Source organism: Solenopsis invicta, chromosome 1, assembly GCF_016802725.1.
Source record: "Solenopsis invicta isolate M01_SB chromosome 1, UNIL_Sinv_3.0, whole genome shotgun sequence".
Lineage (NCBI taxonomy): Eukaryota > Metazoa > Arthropoda > Insecta > Hymenoptera > Formicidae > Solenopsis > Solenopsis invicta.
The window spans coordinates 25,460,838-25,484,036 of NC_052664.1; the positions used below are offsets into that span (position 1 = coordinate 25,460,838).

Genomic DNA, 23,199 nt, shown 5'->3' on the forward strand with positions numbered 1-23,199 from the left:
TTGTTAGAAATCTTAAATATCGTCGATTCGCGAGCCTTAATTTTCAATTGTGTAGTCCGATATAGGCTTAAGATTGGCTTCTTTCGCGACATTCCAACGCACTTTTCAACGCAGCTTCGCGAAAACAGCTGGTCGCGCCCTTCGGAAGAACAGAGCAATCTTACAAAAAGCGAGAGATCTGCTTTACTTGCGTAAATATCTCAGAGTATCACGCTCAACATCAAATGTCGTTGAATTTAATTGCGCTTTTCAAAGAAAATCGCTCGTTCGCAGCTGTCGACATTAGCAACTCCAACTAGTCTATTTCTAACTGAATATCATTTCTTTGTTTCTTTTTTTAATCGTAGAAAACAATGTTGAATTACCTGCTTGAAACGGATTGATCTGAACTACTGTCGGTGTAACTCCTGTTAATCAAATTCCAATATCATCTGTTTTTTTTTTTTTTTTGCATTCTATATCGTGGAAAATAATTGGAACATTTTATGACCAAAGTTGTCGGTGCACTTGACTAACGATTGGAGTTATGATTAATTGAGAAGAAACACAGAATCACGAGACACAGATATTGGAACCAGGACCCGACGAACCAAGATTATCGACGCACCTTGTTCTCGATGCGAGCGAAATGACAGGGGAGAAAAGAGAGAGAAAGAGAGAGAGACAGCATTGTCGTAAAAAAAGCGAACCAGTCGGTGTTTCTTTTTCTTCTTCGACATGTCGCTATCGCGAACACGTCGGATCCCTCGAGCAAGAAGCGACTGCAGGAGTACTCGCGACGCGCTGACAACCCGGGGCAACCCGTTTCCCAGAGAGACGGGAGAGAAATCAGGCGTGCACGAGGGGCACGCGGTACGCATATGCTTTTGACGTTTCGCATCCGGTAGCGTCGTCGGTGGGTTAACGCCACCGATTATATTATACACGCGCTTTCGATAAGTCGGCCGGGTTTGAGATATCGGCGACGTCGAGATAAGCAAGATCAACGTCAAGTGGTACGGTCGCGATCGCGCGACGCGATACGTTCGTTCAATTTTGTTTTTTTTTTTGTTTGTTTCGTCATAAAGGATCCGGAGCCCCGCGAGAGAAAAGGTAGGAACGTCGCGCGGTCTCGCACGCTTGTCGCGTACGCGCCCTCTCTCACCGTCTCTCTCTCTCTCTCTCTCTTTCGATTCTTTCTCTCTCTCTCTCTCCTTCTCTCGCGCGCGCGCTCGTTCCCTCTCGCTCGCTCGCTCGCCCTCAGTCACTGCCAGCGAGTAGTGGTTATCCTCTTACCTGCGTGCTTCTCCGTCTTCGGCGTGGAGGCCATCGTTACCCCGGGTACGTCGTTTACCGGTGACGTTGATCTCACTATCTCACCACTTCCGCGCACCGCCGCATCGTGTACTACGCACTGCAGGCTGCCGCGGCGTTTTCAGTCTGTTGTTAACCCGACGCGCATCGCTACATCTTCGTTTGTCGGCCATTTTTCGGGCGGGCGGGAGCGCGCGCGCGCGCGACCGCGCGACCCGCCATCGGGCGGCGGGGACGCGAAACCGGCCGCGCCGCGCCGCCGCTGTCGTTCGTCGTGGTTCGTCCGGTTCGTCGTCGCCGTCGCCGTCGCCGCCGCCGCTGCTACTATGGCGGACGCGCTATCAATCGCGTGACATTTCACTCCCTGTTTTGCTCTGACTGCGTGTGTCACGCGGTGTGACGGCGCGGGTGCGGGCCGCAGGAGGCGGAGAACGGGCGTCGCGGCGCGTGTAACGGCGTGTGTAACCGCCACGCGTCTCCGAGATCGAGACGCGACGCGCAGTGCGTCGCTCACGCCGCGCGAAACGTCGCTCCGACGGCTCGGCGACGATTCCGCGCTCGAGGGGATACCTCCGTCGGCGACGGAGCGAGACACGGCCACGCGCGCGCAACAGCGCTCCGCGTGGCGAGTTAACCCGCTCGCGCGCGCGCTTTCCCCCGCGAAGGTTTCTCATTAAGATTCGCGCGCCTCGCGGGATATTTCGAACTATGCGGGTCGCAAACCCCTCTTGCTGTCCACCCAGGTGATTATATAGGTGTCTTTGAGAGAGTTATATATAAAAAAAACAAAAAAGAAAATTCGAGCGCAATTCTTACCCGAATTTAAACAATAGGTTTCCGTACCCAAGCTCTATTTTAAAAGCGACACTCGATCACTCCGTTGCGATAAATTAATTTCTTTGACGACGCTCGTTAATAGGGGAAAGAGGATTATCGCCCGCTCAGGATATCGGACGCTGACGCGACATGGGCAACTCCGCGGTGAAGAGGCACTACGAGACCGCGGAGAAGACCGCCACCCTCAAGTTGTCGCAGTGCAAGTTGGACAAGTTCTCGCAGAAGCTTCATAATTTGGCGCCGACGCTGCGCACGCTGGACCTATCCGAGAACAATTTCACGACGCTACCGAACGAGATCGGTGACTTTACCCTACTGAGGCAACTCAACTTCAGTCACAACCGGCTGACCGCCCTGCCCGGCACCTTGGGCGCCCTCGAGAAGCTCGAGGGCCTAAACTGCTCCGCGAATCAGATCAAGTCGATCCCGTCGTCGCTGGCAAATCTGAGCCACTTGAAGCAGGTCAACCTGTCCGACAATCAGATTTCCGACTTTCCGCTGATGTTCTGCGGCCTCAGGCACCTGGACGTCCTGGATCTGTCCAAGAATCGGCTCACGTTCGTGCCGGACGCCGCCGCGGGCCTCCACGTGGTCGAGCTCAATCTCAATCAGAATCAGATCGCCACCATCTCCGAGAAGTTGGCAGACTGCCCGCGACTGAAGACACTGAGATTGGAAGAAAACTGCTTACAGATGAGCTCGGTGCCTCTCAGGATTCTCAAGGACTCCAAGGTCTCGGTACTGGCGCTCGAGGGAAATCTCTTTGAGATGAAACAGTTCGCGGACCTGGACGGTTACGACGCCTACATGGAACGCTACACGGCGGTCAAGAAGAAGATGTTCTAAAGCGCGGTTTTACGTTGGAAAGAACAATGTTTGTACTATAGTATGGAATTGTTTGGGGAGTCTTTATTGAAGTTACCACGTGTCGAATGAATAGCGTCAAGGAAAAAAGAATTAACTGAGCGTATCTGGTATTTTGCATCGTTGATTATATAAGAATAAACAGGTGTCGAGATATTTAAAAGATTGAGAATTTTTTTAAATTTATATATTCAAAAGATTGAGAATATTTTTAAATTTATATAGGGTTTATAAGATTCTTACACAATTTGGAAATGTTTTCTTTCTGCTATTTACTCGCGGTTGTAAATCAATTTTTTGGGAGATTAATCATTATAGCATCTCTAACCGAGAGTCAAAACAATTTTTACATCTACGCCGTCTATAAATCGTGATTTATTCCGATAAATATTAATGACCAAAGTATTAAATCGTCGATATTTGATTACTGATATTCAAAAGCATAATATATTAAAATTATTGTCCACTATTATTTTATTATTTTTGCGTAGTCTGAATATCTATACGCACGAATATAACGTATATTGTACACGCTTTAAAATATTCTAATAGACAAAATGTTTAAAAGGACCTTTTTGTTCTCTATTTAATATATGCATAAATACTTATGTATAATGAGTGATAATGATCATGGATAATTATACGCGCCGTTATCAAAGAACTATACTTACTACATGTTAAAAATACGTTTTATCTCAAATAGATTTTGTTTTTTCATACGATTAAGATTTGATTATCATTAATCATGATATATAAATTACATTTCATGTTGAGAAAATAGAAATTATTTTGACAAGACAATCTGTACTCGTTTCGAATGTATTTAAATGCTTTTTTCTTCAGAAGCGTTGCGATTTTTATAGTGTGCAGTTGAATTAAAATTTTGCACTTTAAATTTTGCGGATTGTTTCAAAATAAGTTCGACGCGTGTGGCATTTAAAGTATGATATTAAAGCGAGGTAAAAATTAATAAAAAGAGTATGCACTTTCGAATTTTTATCATTCCTGCCAAAAATTGACGATAATTCGATGAATTTTGAAGTGAAGAATAAAAATGGAACTAAAGTTATAAATTACAGACTTTCTACTAATATTGAATCGTATGATATGCTGGATGTTGACTATTAATAATTGTCTAACTTTTTTATATGAATACAGACGTTCGCGTCATATTCGCATGGTTGTGGATATAATAAGATCGTTGAACCTTCCTTTGGTCAACTGCGTATTAACCTTCGACCAAGCTGACAGTCGTAAGAATTCTCGAAGTTACAAATTGCAAGGGACAAAAGATAAAAAATTTTTAATGAAAATCTGCGTTACACTTTTGCATATTTATTATGTCGAATGTATTTATCTCGCTTAATGTGCAATTCCGCTCACACATTTTTTCGTTAAAATATAATTTTATAACAATTCTACTAATAGCACTATCATATCTTATCTTAATTTAGTTTTAATACGATGTATGAGCTTAATCAGAATCACATTTGAAATTTTTTCTCTTTTCAAATATTTTAAATCGTTGATACATGTTGAATTTTTGATATATCGTACATTCACTCGACTTTAATGCGTGAAACATTAAAGCAAATAATTATAGCAAGATGTTACAAAATATATGATAAGAAATTAACTTTGTAATTCTGTGTTTAATAATTACATATTATTTTTCTTTACAAGTTTTGTTAGCAAACTTGTGTGATGCATTATACATGTGAATTTGGTCTTAGTTACAAGCTAAGTTCACCCATAATTTATGTGTATTTCAGGAATAACAGCCATAGGGCGTCTTTGCTGCCTACTGCAATATTAGAGAATAATATCACAAACAATTCTCGTTAAAACGACGATATGACACACGAGCGAAACTTCATCAAAACTTTGATACGTCCTATACACTTTGTTACCCTTATTTAATTGGACCGCGTCGTCCAATTAAAGATTCACAATGAGCCTTATTACGTACATTTATTGAGGCCTTGTTTTATGAAATTTTAATTTTGTCGGAATTAATTCGAGCACAATAGCCACATTGATTTTTTCTACTTAAAATCCACTTTTCTTTTAATTCTCTACTTTCCATTATTCATTTCTATAATTAATTGTATCAAAGTAAACTAGAATGTAAGAAGAAACGCAACAGATTCCTACGATATGTCTACTCGTTTAAATTTGTAAAATTTGAGTAAAAGTAGACATATCATAAATCGAGGATTCCATGTTTTTTTTAATTTCGTTTAAGTTAATGAGATACACATACTACAAGTTATCAAATATTAGGGTTGGGTAATAACTAGTCATAAAGTTAAAAGTTGAATATGTAAAATTAAAAACTCTCTTAACTCAGTTAATTTTAAATGAGTTCATTTTTTCAAGTTATTTTTAAAGTACATGAATTAGTTTTGAAACACATAAATTTTGACTTATTAACTTTTATCTTAAGTTAAAAATCTATGTAAAGGAAAAAGTACCTTCTCATATAAAAAAAAGACAATTGATATCAGATAAACAAATAAAATATTAAATTTATTTGACGATCCATATTGTAATTATTTTGTTTTTTATAATACTCTAAAAGAGTATTTTGTTTTTTATAGTAATCTAAAAAGAGTAATCTAATTTTAAAGACTGATAATAATTTAATACAAATAATGCTTTTCATAAATAACTTTTAATTTAACTTAATTTGATTTTAACGTAACTTTTAAATTAGTTTTTAATTTAACTAAGTTAATTTTAAATCGTTATTTACCTTAATTTAGATTCAAAAAAATATCAATTTACTCAACCCTGCCAAATATATAATCATCACATTTAAAAGCACACATTTTGAACACTTTTATATTATTACATACGTATATTTATATTGATCTGCCTGCGCAATTTTATTAGCGAAATTATGTATAATTATATGTACTCTTATTTCTTTGTCAGAGTTACAAAGAAAATAAATAATGTTATTTTTATGCCATTTTTTATTTCATGTTAATTGGAGTTAATTATCGATCTCTTAAAAATCGGAAGTCTAGTTATAAATGTGTTAACAACTTCTAATTATAGATCAGATGTGTTTACGAGTTAAAGATGCTTCTTATTTTTAAGAAAACTCTAAAAAAGCAGTGGCAAATTATAGTTTCAAAACTTTAGTGTAACTTTCTGGAGACTTGTTGAAAAGGTATCTATAATTATGTAATCTAGCTATTTTCAGTGATTTGTAGCAATTTTTGTGTTATTAATAACGAATCAGCATCTTTAATTTTTGTGTCAAAGTTAAATAAAATATAATCTCTATTTTATACAAATAAATTAAAATTATTAACTTTGTTTTTTTATTAACATAAGCACAATTTCACTGTTTTTTAAATTTTTATTAAGTAAAAATCTCAACATTTGAGTTGAAATAGTTAACGCCTATTTGTTAATGTAGCAAAGTTGTTGAAAAATAAGTTTATCTAAATTTTTGAAAATCTAGAACAGTAAAAAAATTTAGGGTAGACAAAAAGATCCAGATTACCTACGGAATAAGTAAAATATGATTGTCTACAGAGAATTAAAGTGGAAGAAATATGTTTGAAGAATTTTGAAAACTGAATGTATCAAGTGAGATTCAAAATGAGATTTTATATGACATCTTCTCGCAGAGAGATTAAATAACCAATTTTGTAGTCCGTTCGGTATCGAATTGCTCCTCAATCAATCTGCAACTGAACTTCAACAATAAGATAAGGTGAGGGATGTGTAATCAGCAGGCGAGAGAAAAACATAGCTCACAATCTAAAGAATACCACTTTACGTATAATAATTTATCGTGAAAGAAATCGCGTGACATCGAGATTTCTTCAACAGTTCTGATGACAGAAGTAACGCAATCGTGAACGTGACTACCAAGTAAGCAAACCATTAGCAATGTGCTAGCAGATTCGAGTAGAATGTCGCGGCAAATTGATATATCAACTGCGTTCGCATTAAGCAGAATCTGTCGACGTAATTAAATGTGTTTAAAAATTACGAAGTCGATTCGATCGACGTCGCCGCTAAACGCGCGGCCATCGACAGGCGAACGAAAGGAAGGAAAACCGTCGGGGAAAAACTGCATAAGTAATTTTGCAAGTCCGTGATATAGATAAGAATGCATTGTTATGGAAGACGTACTGCGCGAACGTTTGAGATGTTAGCGCAAGGCGCGGACGACGCGGTCGGCGGGGACGATCATTTCTTAAATAATAATCCAGATCGTTCGTATTTATCACGCTATTCAGAATGCTTGAACGACTAAAATATCGATTGTTTATGTTATGTCTGTACCGCAACAAGAGGCCCAAATGACGATCACCGCCGGCCATTTTGAATTGAAGGCCACGTGCCAAACTAGAGGAATACCATTCCTTCACTGAAAGTTTTTTATGTTCAAGTAAATATATTTATCTTAACATCATTTCCTTGATTCAAATGAATATTATCTAGCATAAAATAATTTACTTTTAAACTTAGGAAATATTTTTTTTAATTAAAGAAATTATTTACTCGAATATAAAATTTTTTTCGGTGTAACACGATGGTAATTGTTGATTTTCATTACACCTAATTTTACGTATTGTAATTCATATAGCAGTCGTGTATGAAACTTTAATTCTCTCTTTAATTAAAAAGGAACGATAATTTAATGTTGTTGAAAAAAAGCGATTAAAGAGAAATTGAACGTAAATTTTATTTATTCTCTCTTTTGTCTCATTGTCGAACCTATTTCAAATTTATTTTTGGAGAATATGTGAAAAAACAATCTATAAATTTCGATCGGTATGGTAGTTTCAATATGAATATTGGCGCTTAAAAATAGAAAGCGAGACATTGACGTTCCAATGGACGAAAATAATGTTTACTGCAACGTTACAATGCATTATTTTATATTATGATATATTACAATTGCAACAAAATAAAATTTTAATCTGCTTGTATTATTAACAGAAATAGAATTTTAAAGATAAATACGACGTCGATACTATCACGAAGGATAAGTTTGGAAGGAATGCGAAGTGTCAAAGAACGAAAAGATTGAAAACGAGAGGAGCCTCTCCGGTGGTCCCGACGAAGGGCATCGCAGGGACCAGCTCGCTACGTCCCTACGCGTTTCGCAGTATCGTCTCGCGGTGGCGCGTTTGATCCGCGTAGTGGCCCAGCAAGTGTTTCCCTGAACATGGCGGACGGTGCTCGTTCGAATTTCCACAGGACACAATGAACGTGCACCGAGCTCGCCGCGGTGATGCCGATAACTGAGGGCGTGTCGTGATCGTGCAGCCGGCCTACGTGGGTGCCCGGGGCGTCGTCGTGTTCGGCGCGGCAGCGGGGCCGGGTTGTTTTGCCGCCGTCGCCGTCGTGTCGCCGCGAGTGCGCCGAGCGAGCGAGCGAGCGAGCACCGAGCGGACGGGCGAGCGAGCGAGAGAAGAGTCGACCGTGGCGGGGCCCCTCCCCCTTCCTTGGTTGTGTTGTTGGATGTCTGACCGGAGTCGGAAGATGAGGCTCGCACGTAGCAGCGCGTGATTCCACGGCCGAGACGCTGAGGTACGACTTGAATATAGGATCCACGCCGACCTGACCCGTCTCGTCCCGAGCCGATCCCGACTCGGAGCAGTGCGGCGCCGCGCCGGCCGCGGGTTTATTTACGACGCCGCGGCGTCCAGGACGCGCGCGACGAGCTGTGCGTTCGGAAAACATCGCCACGAATCTCCTCGACGAGCCATCCCGATGCCCAGAGACCGATCGAGCCCCGGGGTTTGACGAGCCCTTCTGCCTTCTTGTCTCTCTCTCTCTTTCTCTCTTTCCCCGTCTATCTTTCTCTTTCGTTCTTGTTTTTTTTTCTCTCTCTCTTTCTCTTCTCTCTTCGCCTCTCTCCCTGTTTCTATCCGTCCTCCGCGCCGTCCTCGTCGGATTGATCGACCTGACGCGAAGGATCGCTCGTGTGGAGAAGCACAGCTCGCCGGGAACACGATTTCCCGTGAACGACTCCAAGCAGCGTCGCGGCACTCTCTCTTCGGCGGCGAGAGTGAGTGCGCCGGACTGTTTCTTTAATGAGATGCCGATCATATGGTCGCGCGACCGCGTTTCCGTATACCGAATTGTGTAACGTTACTCGTCGTGGCAGGTGGCGACGGACGGCATGGCGAATCGCGATTTACCTTGCTCCTTTGGACGCGGACGCGCGTAGCGTGTTGGTTAGCTCGGGACGCTTCTCCGAGCGTCGTCGGCAAACGTTCCCGAGTCGAATCGCGTGTCGCTTCGTTAATTACATTCAGGAATTTTCCGATTGCACTTTTGCTCATGCATCCGCGACAAATCCACGCATTTAACAATAATATTTAAGATTTTAGTCAAATGTTACAGGTTAGCATGTAATAACCAAGAATGCGTTCGTTTTCTTTTCCTTTAGGAACCCCTGTGTGATATAGAAAAATTATGAATCTAATTTCCTATATACTACTCTTGATATTATTAATTTGAAAGAGATTTCAAAAGAGGAAGAGAAATAAAGTTGTGATTAGTTTAACAATGATTTTTTATGATTCTGTTGTATCTACGTGATTAGAAATCCTTAATTTACAAAAGAAATTGATACATGAGCTTATAAAGTGTCCTGTTTCCTTGTTGCAACTCTATCAAGCTTGGCTCAATTTCTTAGTAGTAGATACATACTTGATTATTATATATTATGTGTGCTGTTTATAATTTAGAAACAGGGTAGAAAATGTCAGAGCCTGAGGAAAGTCTGGCAGCGCCCGATAGTACCACAAGGGAACAGCGGGTTGGCTTCTCTCATGGAGATGATGTTCTTCAACACAGGGATGGCAAATATTACCTTGGTACAGTTGTTGAGGTACGAACAAACCTATACTTTTCTTCAGCAGCACTTAACATTTAGTACACACTTCGGGACATTTGCTGTAATTAACTACAATATTTACATCCAATTTCTCTATTAATACACAACCGTACAAATAGTTTCCAAAGGTATCAAAGTATTTGTAATTCTTAATAATTTTTATATAAAATAAAAGTAATGAAAATTAATGGCAAACAATCCATGACAGCAAACCATGTAATAAAGGTACAAATACTAAAAGTGTGTATTACTTAAATATTGATAGCAGGGATGCAACGACATTGAAATTATTTTTTACACAGGTGGACTTGGCAAGGGAAAGATGTCTTGTCAAATTTCTTGACAATACATCTTCCTGGTCGTCGTTTAAAGAGCTGACAAAATTGGCTCTGCCAGACTCGGATGTTATGTGTGTTCTTTGCAAAAAATCTCAGCCTAAGACTGACAATGACATTATTATTTGTGACAAATGTGGCCGTGGCTATCATCAGATGTGTCATCAGGTATGCATCAGGAGTCTACTCAATGTTTAAGATTATAGAAAAAAGCTGAATTAATTAGAAATTGATGGAGATCTAATGAATAGAATGTGATTTAATAAATATATTTGCAGCCTGAAATATCAAAACCAGAGCCAGGTAAAGATGTTCACTGGATATGTAAAAGGTGCACAGATAGCCAACCACGCACACGTGAATGTGAGCCAAAAAATTCCATGGTTAAAGCAAACATCAGGAAAGTTTGCAGCGGTAGGGACCAACCTCAACCACCACCAGATGACATGACAAAATTGCCATATGATGTAAGATTTAATTACAAAATGTTATTATTTAAATACGAGGGTTGTCTGTAAATTAAGGTCTCCAACGACGCCGCGTTGCAACGAACAGCACTAGGCGAAATCCAACAATATGGTCGTGTTTCTTGGTTCTCCCTTTACAAAATGCCACTTGGTAGAGCTTGGACGCTCAGCTTTGGCACAGCAACTTTTCGCGATAAAGGAGATGCTCACCACACCCGCCAAGTGCGAACTTTGTTCCGTCATCAGATTTTTGTACTTTAAAGGCATCACCCCGATTGAAATTCATCGCCAGTTGACAGCCACATATGGAGAAAAGCCGATCTTGAAGTAGTAGTTCCTCAATCTTTGCCACCGTTTCGTCCGAGATCGAAGGTTTTCTTCTACCGGGCTTGTCGTGGACGTTCGTACGGCCTCCAGAGAACTCTCTACACCACTTTCTCACATTTTTTATGTTCATGCACTTTTCTCCATATGTGGTGATGAATTTCAACCAGGGTGGTGCCCTTAAAGTTCAAAAATCTGATGGAAGTTTGCACTTGATGGCAGCGGCGAGCGTCCCCTCTATTGCGAACGGCTGCCAAAACTGAGCGTTCGAGAGAGTTCTACCAAGCGGAATTTTGTGAAGGGGAAACCAAGGAACACGATCGTATTGTCGGATTTTGCCTAGCGCTGTTTATTGCGACACGGCGTCGTTGGAGATCTTAACTTACGGATACCTCTCGTAAGAGAATGTGCTTTAAATTTATGAAAATAGGAACTGTAAGATATTTTCATTACAATATATAATTTCAGCCTGATATGTTAAGTTGGGATAATCATCACAGAGTAAACGCTGAACAAATTTATTGTTACTGTGGACTTAATGGTGAATGGTATGCACAGATGTTACAATGCGGTCGTTGTAAACAATGGTTTCATGAAAAGTGCATCAGGTGCTTAACTTATCCCTTGTACAGTGGTGATAGGTAAGTGCAAGTACATATAAAAATAACAAAGATTTAATTAAATTTATTTTAAATATAGATTTAAATTTACAATTTAAATCTATATTTAAAATAATAAAATAAGTTGTTCTTATTGCAATATTTTTCAACCTCACAGAAATTTTACACTGAAATTTCATAATCTTTAATTTTCTAATTAACTTTTTATTAATTTGTGAGATAAGGGTCGGGAATTCACGAATTCCGCCGGTTATGAATCGATTACTATTATCTAGAGATCATTCATCTTATATAAATTTCTTTGTATAATTTTATTTAATTAATTATTAATAATTTTTACAGATTTTATGTATTTGTTTGTTCGATGTGCAATCATGGAAAAGAATTTGTTCGGCGTTTAGAAATGAAATGGGTAGATCTGGTGCACCTGATGTTGTACAATCTGACTGTTTATAATGCTAAAAAGTATTATGATTTGGACACTGTTATTATACCTTACGCAAATGACAACTGGTTAACTTTACAGCTTCCACCACGGGTAAGTCTCCAACATTATTTTTAACAAATTATTTTAATTTACGTAATATTTTTATTAGATTTGATATAATGTTTATATGATATTGCATGCGTACTTTTAGATTAGAGATGTCAGCGCTGAAGTACGCAGGGATACTATATTGTCAGTATTGACAAACAATAGAAACAGATTCAAGTGCGGTAAAGAAATAAAAAAGCGCACTACAATATGGGGCCTCCGTGTCAGACTGCCACCACCTTGTCCATTTATCAATTTTCCAATGTCTGGCGAGATAGATGATTCTGTGTTACGTAGATGTTGGGCTGGTAATAAAAGACTGCAATATCTTCCTCCACCAACTGGGTTCGTATATGCATATCTTAAACTGTGTGTACACTTAACAAACAAACAGTGAACATGAATGTTCGAATATTTATGTTTGCGTTTATAAATTGTTATTTTCTTTTTTTTATTGCACTGAGCACCCACATTTGATCAAATTCAATGTTTACTGCATACAGTAATAGAATTTATACCACATTTGTACAGCAAATAATGATAATAAATTTTGCGTTTGATGTTAGTTCATGGGTGTGTATATTCGGTTTTAGATGTAGAAATTACTGTGGTATTTAATCAAATTTTTAGAATAAGAATATTGAAGTAAAATTTTTTGAAATTTATATTGTCCAATGACTACCATGATTTTGATGATCTAAAAGAATTCTCTTTGTGTACAGACATGTACTTTAAAACATATTATTTTTTTAATGATAATGAGATGTTGACAGTTCAATTATATTGCTTCAATTGTAATTTGTTTTTAATATAAATAATTTAATATAAGCAGAATTCCGAAATTCATTGCCAGTACTGAAAAGGATATAACATGTACTTTGAGACATTATTTGTGATATCCTTAGATACCACAATTTCCTTTAAAATACAATTATTGATTTTCAATATATGTATTAATATTTGTTTAATATGTAAAACTTAATTATTTCAGTCCGGTGAGTTTGCCAGAAAGTACAAAACAATTGATTGCATTAAAACATAAGGCGGCGGAGGATGTAGAAATTCCTGTGAGTCCTACACATCTGGTAATGCGAGGTACAATTTATCAAAATTCGGAGGCAGAACAAAGTTCGTGTGCAAGCCCACCTCCATTAACAGAATCCAGTCAATCAATAGAATCTTTAAGGAACAGGTATATCATTTTTTATACAATATACACTTATAATTTATTGAACTGTTTTCTTGCAGACATTGTGTTTAATCATTTTTATTCTATACATCTTTATGTATGTATGTATGTATATACATACATACACAGACACACACACACACACACACACACACATATATATTCACACATTTAAAATATAATATTAAATTATTTTTGTAGATATTGCAATATAGGCGGCGGTTTTGTAAAAAAATCATTCCCATTTCCTAAGTTGAGTGTACACAGAAGACTTCGTCGTCTACTAGCATTAGGCAATTCACGGAAAAGAATATTGCGTAAACAGAAGAAAAGAGAGAAAGCATGTAGCGAAAGTACCAAGGAAACATTGCTAGAAGATCGAGAAGCAAGATACAGAAAAGCAAGAATATTACTGAAGAATGCTATTGCCAAGGTAAAAGAGAGGAAGGTAAGACCATTTCATATTCACGTAAATGCGTGATAAAAAATAATATGGTAATCATTCAATTTTATCTATTTTTAGATAAAATATAAGATTGATTATTTTATTATATTTTTCACTACGTGAAATGCATTATGCTTTATGTAGAAGAATGATAAACAATAATATTTCTTTTTTCATTAATGCAGAGCAAACCACAGAGCTCAGAAGCATCAGACTTACCTCCAACACCTCCAACCTCTGTTTCTGGACCGCCAACACCACCAGCTACAACATCAGGTATATCCGAGCTGTCTGTGCCTAGTTCCGTGGATCTAATGCATCCTCTGCCACCTTCAACGCCCGCGGATACAAGCGGGGACGAAACTAGTTCAAGAGGAACTCTTGATTCTTTCATTCCACCGCCCAAAGATTTTGAAGGAAAGAATAATCCATTCAGTGATTTAGTGGGCACGCCTTGTAGCCTTAATCAAGCAAACTCGAGTACACCGTTACCTTACAACCAGTGTCCCATTACCTTGCCTCTGCCACTGACGCCTGTGATCTCGCAACCGCCAGTGGTACGTCCAGCTAAGAGGCAGTTATCAGAAAAGGATATTATCGTTGACAGAAATGGGCAAGTGAAACGTAGAAGGCAACATCGACGAGGACGTCCACCTGTCCAACAGCAAGTACAGCAACAATTTCAGCAGACCGCCAGCAAAACGGCAGCTATTCTACCAGCTCGTAATAACGAAGTTAAAAGTGAATTTGCCAGGAATTTAAGAAGTTCGTTTAATGGTGCCTCGAGCAGTGCGAGTAGTCAAATTGGGAATTGTGTGGATTATGCCTTAAATGGTAGAAGGTTGAGACAGCGGCAAAGTAATGATAAATTACCTCCCCCTGATCCGCAACCGCAAAGAAAGAGCAGCATGTCTTCATCTCCAAAGTGTTCACCTGTGAAGCAAAGTGCGCCTGACATATCTCTGGATGATTTGAAATCATCAGTGAATATTTACTTCGGTGCAGCTAACAGAATAGCTGCTGGTGAAAAGTTTGTCATCAAAGCGAAGAGGATAGGACCAAACGGTCAGATACAGTACCTCATCGAATGGGAGGGACTCAATACTTAACGGTAAATAATTCGCTTACCACGAATATATTGCATTCGTATACAAATTTTTAAGTTGATATCAAGCGTAAGATGACGATGTATATCGGCATCTCTTGTAATCAATTTTCTCGATTTGCTTTTAAGGCAAAATGATTATGATCGATTGTTTTGCATTATTGCACTGCCACTTGTTACGTACATTTAATTAAAATGTATGTATTTATCGGCGTAGAATATGTGAATGTTCTTGTAAACGTACATTTCTCATTTCATTAAATTATCAATTTGAATCGTACGAGAGATTTTTATTATGTTCAATATATGTTATTATTAGACAATGAAATCTCATTGTCACATTTAAAATAAAATTGAGTTATCAAATAATATGTCAAATCATATTGATTTATTGAATAGTGTATTAAATTATATTAATAGATGATTTTTTCATGTTTATCTTTTTATAATCAGAAACAAGTATACGATCCATGTTGATTTACTACGCATATGCACTTCATCATTTACATATATACATACATTGAAACGAATATACACACCGAAATGCTTGCTTGAAAAAGAACGTTTGCAAGAACAAACGGATGTATTGCTTATCAACTGTAAATAGTGTAGCATAGTAGACTTGCGGAAGTAATCGACGATGTAAGCCACGCGAAAAGAAAGTTCCGTGTGTGATTTACATTCAGATACAGAAAGATTGGTCACAATCGTCTTCTCCAAATATCAAGCTAAACCATCAGTATGACAACACAAAAAGTGATTTAAAATCAGACACTTGTTCCTCTTACTTGTACTAACGTACTAGCGAATGTTAGTAGTTAGTAGTAAAGAGTAAAACAAAGCAGACATCCTGCAAAGGTTATTTTTCAATACACTTGTAGAGATAATCGTCGCCTTCTGTAACTTCATTGTCTTAGATTACATTTTACTTACCCCTTTTGACAATACGATGCAAATCAAAATTTCTCAAGAAAAATAAACTTGCCCTAATTTTTACACTCATGAATCTGTTCACACTCATATTGAATACATGAAAGAAACGCAGTATCGCAATATTTTTCATATAGATCAGACTTAAATCAATGTACTTGAGATGATGAAGCTGCAGATTTAGCCATTGCTCATTATTATACAAGACTAAGAGAAAACGGCACACCTGTTTCGTACCATTTGAAATTAAACAAACGGCGCACTGAATACGTAAGTAATTGGCCAAGTTATCTGTGCAAAGTAATTATGAACTTTAACTATGAACTACTCAGAACTGTGTTATCAGGCACACAATATGTGAGCTCATTATTATGTAGTTGTGCACTCTGTAAAAACGATCTTTATGCATTATAAACAGCTAGAAGCTAAATTGTACATAAATAGATTGATATCTAAACTGTCATGTAACACAGTTAGATATGGTAGTCGATAAATGTAACACAGTGTCGTAAATTATCTTACAATAATTTTTGATACAAATTATTTTATACAACTCTGGACCCTGCTGGGATTATTACGTAAGAAGCATTTTGTACCTCATACTGCACAGAATCTATGGTCATAACTTACTAATCAGAAAATGTAAGCAACTATAAGCGATATAATATAGACATTGCAGTAGTAGCCATTAGTCTCAATCATAGAGTCTCAAATCAAAAGAGCTTATTAGAAAAGTGAACTCTAAACATTTCGTTTTTGGTCTATGATCTTCAGTGATGAATTATAGAAATTCGCTTTTATAATGAAATTTTATTTTATATTTTGCAAGTGCATGTGTTTTATTCATGAGGTGTTGCTAATGGGAAGCTAACGTAATGTACAAATAGTTGTTTCTTTTTTTTCATTGATCAAATGAAAATTCTGTTGAAAACAGAAGTTTTAGTTATGAGAACTCTTATTTATGATCATAATATTTTAGAAATTCATTTGCGTTTTATAATTAATTCTTATTGAATTTTATTTAAATTCAATAAGTGAATGTCATTCTAGATCATTTCATTTCGAATTTCTCAATAGGTTAAAATGAATCCATAAAAAAACTCATGCGAATCTATAAATTTTAAGCATTCATCTTCGCTATTTATTTAAACTTTTTAAATACAATGCACAATGGCACTTTTTATTCTTTTTTTTAAGAGGCTCAAGCAATCTGAGGCCACTGTGGTATGAAATGAGAAATCTTTCACGAATTGTCTTTCTGTTATAGTCATAAGATATTTAAGCGAGTCAAAACGAGTGTGTCAAAAACTTTGAATCTTCCTTTCATCAAGCTTTAAATTTTTACGAATAACTTTTGTAAAACGTATACAATAATAGATTTCTTTCGTATATTTCGGCAATGATTCACGTTTTATATAAATATTTCTTGCATTTCTCTTTCGTAATGAATTATTTAACAATATTATTTAACAAATTTCTAATTAACGTTATATATCATGTATGATTAGAAACATTATATGTATAATATAACATTATATATATAATATTATATAATCATAAATTGTATCTTTTTTACATAGTTGCAATTTTAAGAACATCTTTTTCGATTCATACCACAGCACACTCTATTGATATCTCCTGTAGAGTGATACGTAGGTAATATTGGACGAAGACAAGAAATGGACACTGCCAAATTTCTAAGTTATTTAATAAATGACGTCGGACATCGTTGCGCTATGATATGTAATGGCGATTAATTAATGAAATTGCGATTCATACTTATCGTCGCGCGTTATTTCGCACGCGAATTTCGCGGAGACGTATCGCTAACTCGCGATGAAATTTCAACGAAACCATTTCATAATGTACATGCATCCAAGTCTTACGAAAGTGAAATGAAACGTAGCATTTCTTATATTTTATGTAAGAGGTGGCGTAGAGGGAGAAACAAAAACTCTCAGTTTATCAATTGTGTGTAAGAAGTTGAAGAAGCGTATATCTGATTATACATATTTTCTACACTTTGCGATCTCCAATTGCACGGTAATGTAAAGGCTAAATCTAGGACATAAAACATCAAAAGAAACATAAACATGAGCCGGTATTCACAGTCAATTTTTTATTTCAAAACCATCTTAAGTAATGTCTAAAGATGCTAATACGGTTCTCTGATTGGTTGATGACATCTTAAAATGGTATTTAAGATTTTTAATATAAGAATCGGCTATGAATACCGGGCAAAAATTGTCTCTTCTAAGTTAAAACGAATTATAAAGACTGCAGGATTGTAGAAACGTGTACGCTACTGCACTCTCTGACCCTGACCTGGAATTTATTGATACCTTGGTTTCCTTATATGTACATATCAATGAAGTAACTCGCATTAGACGGTAACTAATTATATCTGTCGTGATATAATCTGGATGTACGAATACACTAATGTTTTCTCGTTTTAAGTTGCACTGTACATCAAAGCACATTCGGCGTGTTTGCGGTTCTACTAGATAAAAAAATTTTTTATATAAAAGAACCAACAGTCATAACGTATGAACATTTAAAAAGACAAATTTTGAACATGTTCCAATATGCCATCGAATGGTTAAGCATTTTTGTCCTCGTGTGTATTTAATCAATATATAACAAAGTGAAATTGCTAAGTATCAATTGCTAAATTTCTTCAGAAATCAATTAGTAGTGCTAATTACCAATTGATACTAATTATACAATAATAAATATTAAAAGAACTGATATTTATTAATTTGTATTGAAAAATTTACCGGGTCAGATTCAGCCGGGCGTTATAGCGGAAAACGAAAACTTTTAGCATTTTTTTTTTCCAATTCGTTATTTAAAGGAAAGATCTTAGATTTACATTTATTGTACAATCTTTTCTTGTTGTTTTATGCTTCTAGATTTGCCCCCGAAAAAGTATGTCGCGCGATATAATCGTACAATGTTTCGTTTATTATTGAAAAGTTAGTTTTGTTTATTTGGATAATGTTCCTCTTTCTAAAATGCGCGAGAGCAGCGTTTTGCGAGTTTTAGATTCTCCCGTGTCCATCTTCAATTTTAACGATACTAAAGCGACGCAAGACAATTCCGTCGACGATCCGTTACCGCTTCTTTCCTTTTACCGTATGCTTAAGTAAGATAAACGAAGGACACTGCGTCACACCGGTATGGTGCACCGTTAATGATTTAAAGCGATCGACCATGCGTTTCGACATCGAGAAGCGTCATCTTCGCGACTTCGCAGCGTTTTTATACGAGACGTTTATGATTTCTACGTGTCTAAGAGCGAATAATTTTTGCGATCGTGGAGATCCAGTCGTTTGGATTTCTATCGCGCGCAGAAAATTTGGAAAGGAGAGCCGTTAAAGTTATACGCCGCGTATAAGTTCGCTCCGACTCGCGCGGATTCCAATCGCCGCCATGAATCGCGGCCCGAAGAGCCGAAAGGAAAGGATGTTGTCTAGTTAATTATCGCTATCGCGAGACGAAATTCATGTTCGTATCCGTGCGTGTCGAATCAACGCGTCCGTGCGCGTCTAATCGGAGCGGAACATACGCCGCGCCACAAGGGAGATTGTAAGACGGCGAAAGTTATACTGCCAGTATATCGTGTGTACATATTATATAACTCTCACATCCTCCTCATCGCCTGCCTGCCCGCCCTCTTTTTTAACGTATAAATATCCATACAAATACACACCCAGTGTAGCGCATATAGTTGATACGTTATATTACCGTTTGTATGGCGATTACAGAGCGTGTGCGATAACGAGCTCGGGGGAAGCTCGGTATGTTACTTTCAGAGCGGATCCCACCGACGCCGCTCCTCGGCGGCGTGTTCTTAGTGTTCTTCGTTATGATTTTAATCGTGAGACTTGTGGAAATTGCGATATCTCGGCACTCGTTAAGGGTTCTCTGCCCGCGGCGTGTCTTCAATTGCGAGAGAGAAAAGTCCTTGAAGTAAAAGCTTGGACATCGGTTAGATATCAAGGGTGCTTTCTTAGCTCTGAAAAAGCTCATGTCGTAACTTTATATTATTTATGCCATTCAATGTAAATATGACAACGATGTTCGTTGCATTTCAGCTTAAAATTATCGTTTAAAATTCAACCGTTTTTTGCGATATTTGAAATTTCTTTAATACAAACGAAAATTAGTTAAAGTGGATCTTGATGTCGAAACTCTTACTCAAGGGACTCTAAGAACAGTTGCGTTCGAGCGTTTCTGGAGTCACTTCACTCGTACAATCCGGAGATTCGTATGATAATCAATCCCAATTTGGTCCTGTCCTCGAAACCTTCGGTCTCTCGCCGAAACTAAAATCTTCGAAGAAAAAAAAAAACGCTCGTGCGAGCACAAAAACGCTTTAGTCAATGCGTTAAATTAGCGAGATGTTACTTGTAAAAATTTAGAGTATTCTACGTTGTTGAATGAAACGTTCTCCGATCGGTCGGACTGCCCAACAGTTGTAAAGAAAATCGCGGCAACACACGTTTGAAAGTTATTTCATATTACGCGTCATTTAACGCGCTGCGAATCATTTCGCCGTAACGTTAACCAAAGGTGTGAGATCAATCGAGTTATCGATAACACGCGATCATGATGCGAAAACGTTTATTTTACGGACACAACGTTGTCTTGCGTGAATCAACGACATGTACATGCACGATGTGATTGATGTCGATTGATTTTCTTCGATATTTTATAAGACATGCCAATTCGAGTGCTGGTTGCCCGAATAGGGATTACGTTGTGACCGGAAGATGGCCCGCTTATTCTTTTTTTGCCAAAAGTATTGTATTTATGGAGCCGACAGTTTTGTTCGTTTGTAACATTTATATTCGATTGAAAGAAAAAAATAATAATAAAAACGCGCCAAGGTCGTTTCTGACGGGCGGCAAGATTATTAGTTCGGTGTAAGAAGTGCAACGTGCGTCACAAGTTTTTCGTACCAGCAACGTGTTCGTAATGAATTCTACCTTTATAGATAAAGTTTCGACAATATCGTACGGTGTAAGAGTCATTTTCGCGAGGGAATATTGATTTCGTGATTCGATACGATTCTCACAACGAAAAAAAGATCCGATCGACAGCGTCCACGTGCCAACGGCGTTGATAGTCCTATGAGGGAGAGGAAAAAAGGAAAGAGAGAGAGAGAGACAGTACTCGCTACTCGCAATCCAAATTCGTAGGGATTATTTTAGATAATAAGACACCCCATACAGCACAGGATAGAAGCATTGCAGAATATTGTTGCAATACTTCAGCAATATTGCAGTAACGATAAAATGCCCGTTTCAGAAATGCAATATTTTATAATGTTTTTGCTATTCTGTGCTGTGTGGCAGCTAGTGAATAATTTCAAGAGCAGGCCTCGCCGGGAGGCGAAACGGATCGCCGAGCCGAGATCAATTTCTGTAATCTTGTGTGCGGAGATTGCGACTGTGAAGTGAGCGTGGAGGAGCGTGTACGCTCCGAATGCGATTGCATTTAATTTGCTAATGTATGTATGTGTGTGTGTATATGTATACATGCGTGTATGTATGTGTGTATGTGTACATTTGTTTACGTGCACGATAAAATTTTAGAGAGGGAGAGAGAAAGAGAGAGAGAACTGGATATTTCGAAATAATTTGTCATCGTAGAGGCGAGACGCGGAAACAAAGCGAGATAAATGCGTCTGTCCCGACCCTCCGGTATTCGCGATTGGAAAAATTCTGCGGGAAACGTATCTCTCGCCTTCTTCCTTCCTTCCTTTTGGCTTTTCTTTCGTTTCACGCACCCGTGTCGCTCCGCGACCGGCGAGATCGAGCGCGACGGACAGACGTTTTGGCCGCTTCGCCAGAATTGATGTGTGATAGAACCAACTTATCTCCGCAGATCTCCAAATTTACGTTTCTGCGTATATTTCCATTTTTAATGTTAATTCAGTAGTGGACTCTGTATATACACCGCCTGCGCTGCGTACGAATATTGCGATTGTTGCTCTGACCGATATTCTTTCTGCAGCCATCCCCGATCGATTCGACGATCCGCGGAATCCTCGGGAGCAGGAGCTGTGATCGATGTTTTGCTGATCCAGTTCTGACGCGATTGAAATAGGAAAAAATTTTATCATCATTCTCCGCATTGTACATATACACAGCTCATCGCTCAGCCCGTTCGGAGTTCGGTTTCCTCGAGATAAACTGCCAGACTATTCGAGGAATTCGTTTTTGTAACGGGAGACAATCGTTCGTTTTGTTTTCAATTGGAGCAGAAAGCTTCCCGCAGAATTCTTCGTCGCGGTAAAACGTGCGACGCACGTACGACGTCTTCGCGACTCTGTTATCAATTTGATAGGTGAACATCGCGACGAGAGGAGATCGAGGGAAATGGAAAGGGTTCGGCCAGAGCATTTTTATGTTTATAGTATATATACGGATATATATACAGAATGCTCCGGAGTTGTCGCTGTATTCGATCGATCTGCGGGATTCTCTCGTACAATTTAGAGAAATGCGGCTTTTTCGTGACTTTCCGACTTTTCGCAAAGATTCGATCTTGTTACACGACAAAGCAAAAATGATTTTCGATACGAAATTAATTTATATTGTTTGTTAGTTACATTTTGTACACGAGAGTTACGATTTCGCTTCTAAATTGAAAAGAATCCGCAGCCGTGAGCGTTTCAACGACGGTTTCGGAGATGCACCCGTACACATGCATATAAATAGTTTTACTTAAGATTATCTTAACGAGCTACAATTCTATCTTTTCTTTTTGTCTTTTTCGAGCTGTCGATGACGACAGCTCGCATGCCGTTAACCGTCGTTGCCGCGAAATTCGCGTGTCAATTTTTATCACACACGGCACGACGGCGCTCGCCTGTTGGGGGAAACCGTGCTCTCCGTGGTCATTGTTGTTTTACTCAGCTTGTGTAAAGAGACTGATTCATAAACTCCTTCACCTGTTTCATTTTCATACTTCATCCGTTTTCATCGTCATCGACTCGAATGACGCGCATACGGAGACCCACGTACAAAAGGAAGGTTTTAAAGCGAGAAGAAAGGAGGTCGATCATCGGGATCGGCGGCGATCGATGATCACCGGACTCGCTGTTGTAAAGAGAGAATAATAAACGATACGTGTAGACTTAATAACGGCAAACGTCTTGCCTTCCGTTACCCAAATATCTCCTCATGAATATTAATACCGAGACAAATTCCCAACACACACCGTATAAGCGTTATTGTGTTTCTGAAATGCGATAAATTGACTGATCGATTCTGTTATTTATAGCGTAACAAAGAGCGCGAAATATAATCAACTCGATGAATTACGACGCGTTTAGACCGAGATTGACTGCGTCCAAGAAAGATATACA

At 38.3% G+C, this 23,199-nt stretch overlaps 3 protein-coding genes across 6 annotated transcripts in view; 2 read left to right on the top strand and 1 right to left on the bottom strand.

Moving 5' to 3' along the window:
• The window catches only part of LOC105202120 (guanine nucleotide-releasing factor 2), a 78,233-nt gene extending 76,712 nt beyond the window's left edge, over positions 1–1,521 (bottom strand). The window contains exon 1 of the mRNA XM_026132421.2: positions 1,276–1,521. Coding sequence (XP_025988206.1) covers positions 1,276–1,309 — 34 coding nt within the window. The 5' untranslated portion in view covers positions 1,310–1,521. The remainder of the gene's footprint in view (positions 1–1,275) is intronic.
• Positions 466–5,963, top strand: LOC105202027 (leucine-rich repeat-containing protein 57). Of its 2 annotated transcripts, none has more exons than XM_011170375.3 (2): positions 466–1,320; positions 2,213–5,963. In XM_011170375.3, exon 2 carries the CDS (start codon positions 2,260–2,262, stop codon positions 2,974–2,976), a length of 717 nt encoding a protein of 238 aa, XP_011168677.1. In that variant the 5' UTR covers positions 466–1,320; positions 2,213–2,259; the 3' UTR covers positions 2,977–5,963. The 2 variants fall into 2 exon arrangements, with proteins under 2 accessions (XP_011168677.1, XP_011168678.1); XM_011170376.3 differs by lacking the exon at positions 466–1,320 and adding an exon at positions 1,628–2,036.
• Positions 5,964–8,416: 2,453 nt separating this feature from the next.
• On the top strand, positions 8,417–22,972 carry LOC105202026. Of its 3 annotated transcripts, none has more exons than XM_011170373.3 (10): positions 8,417–8,556; positions 9,723–9,865; positions 10,174–10,374; positions 10,485–10,673; positions 11,466–11,638; positions 11,960–12,155; positions 12,256–12,497; positions 13,144–13,344; positions 13,543–13,789; positions 13,972–22,972. In XM_011170373.3, the coding sequence occupies exons 2-10, from the start codon at positions 9,737–9,739 to the stop codon at positions 14,893–14,895; spliced, it is 2,502 nt and encodes an 833-aa protein (XP_011168675.2). In that variant the 5' UTR covers positions 8,417–8,556; positions 9,723–9,736; the 3' UTR covers positions 14,896–22,972. The 3 variants fall into 3 exon arrangements, with proteins under 3 accessions (XP_011168675.2, XP_011168676.2, XP_025988263.2); XM_011170374.3 differs by having other exon boundaries at positions 13,543–13,774; XM_026132478.2 differs by lacking the exon at positions 8,417–8,556 and adding an exon at positions 8,929–9,037.
• Positions 22,973–23,199: the final 227 nt, after the last annotated feature.

Excerpts from the sequence above, each read along its gene's own strand:
- LOC105202026 (XM_011170373.3), top strand. The coding sequence starts at position 9,737 with ATGTCAGAGCCTGAGGAAAGTCTGGCAGCGCCCGATAGTACCACAAGG. Across the intron at positions 13,345-13,542 it reads ATAGAATCTTTAAGGAACAG|ATATTGCAATATAGGCGGCG; the intron begins GTATATCATTTT and ends TTATTTTTGTAG. Across the intron at positions 13,790-13,971 it reads CCAAGGTAAAAGAGAGGAAG|AGCAAACCACAGAGCTCAGA; the intron begins GTAAGACCATTT and ends TCATTAATGCAG.
- LOC105202027 (XM_011170375.3), top strand. The coding sequence starts at position 2,260 with ATGGGCAACTCCGCGGTGAAGAGGCACTACGAGACCGCGGAGAAGACC.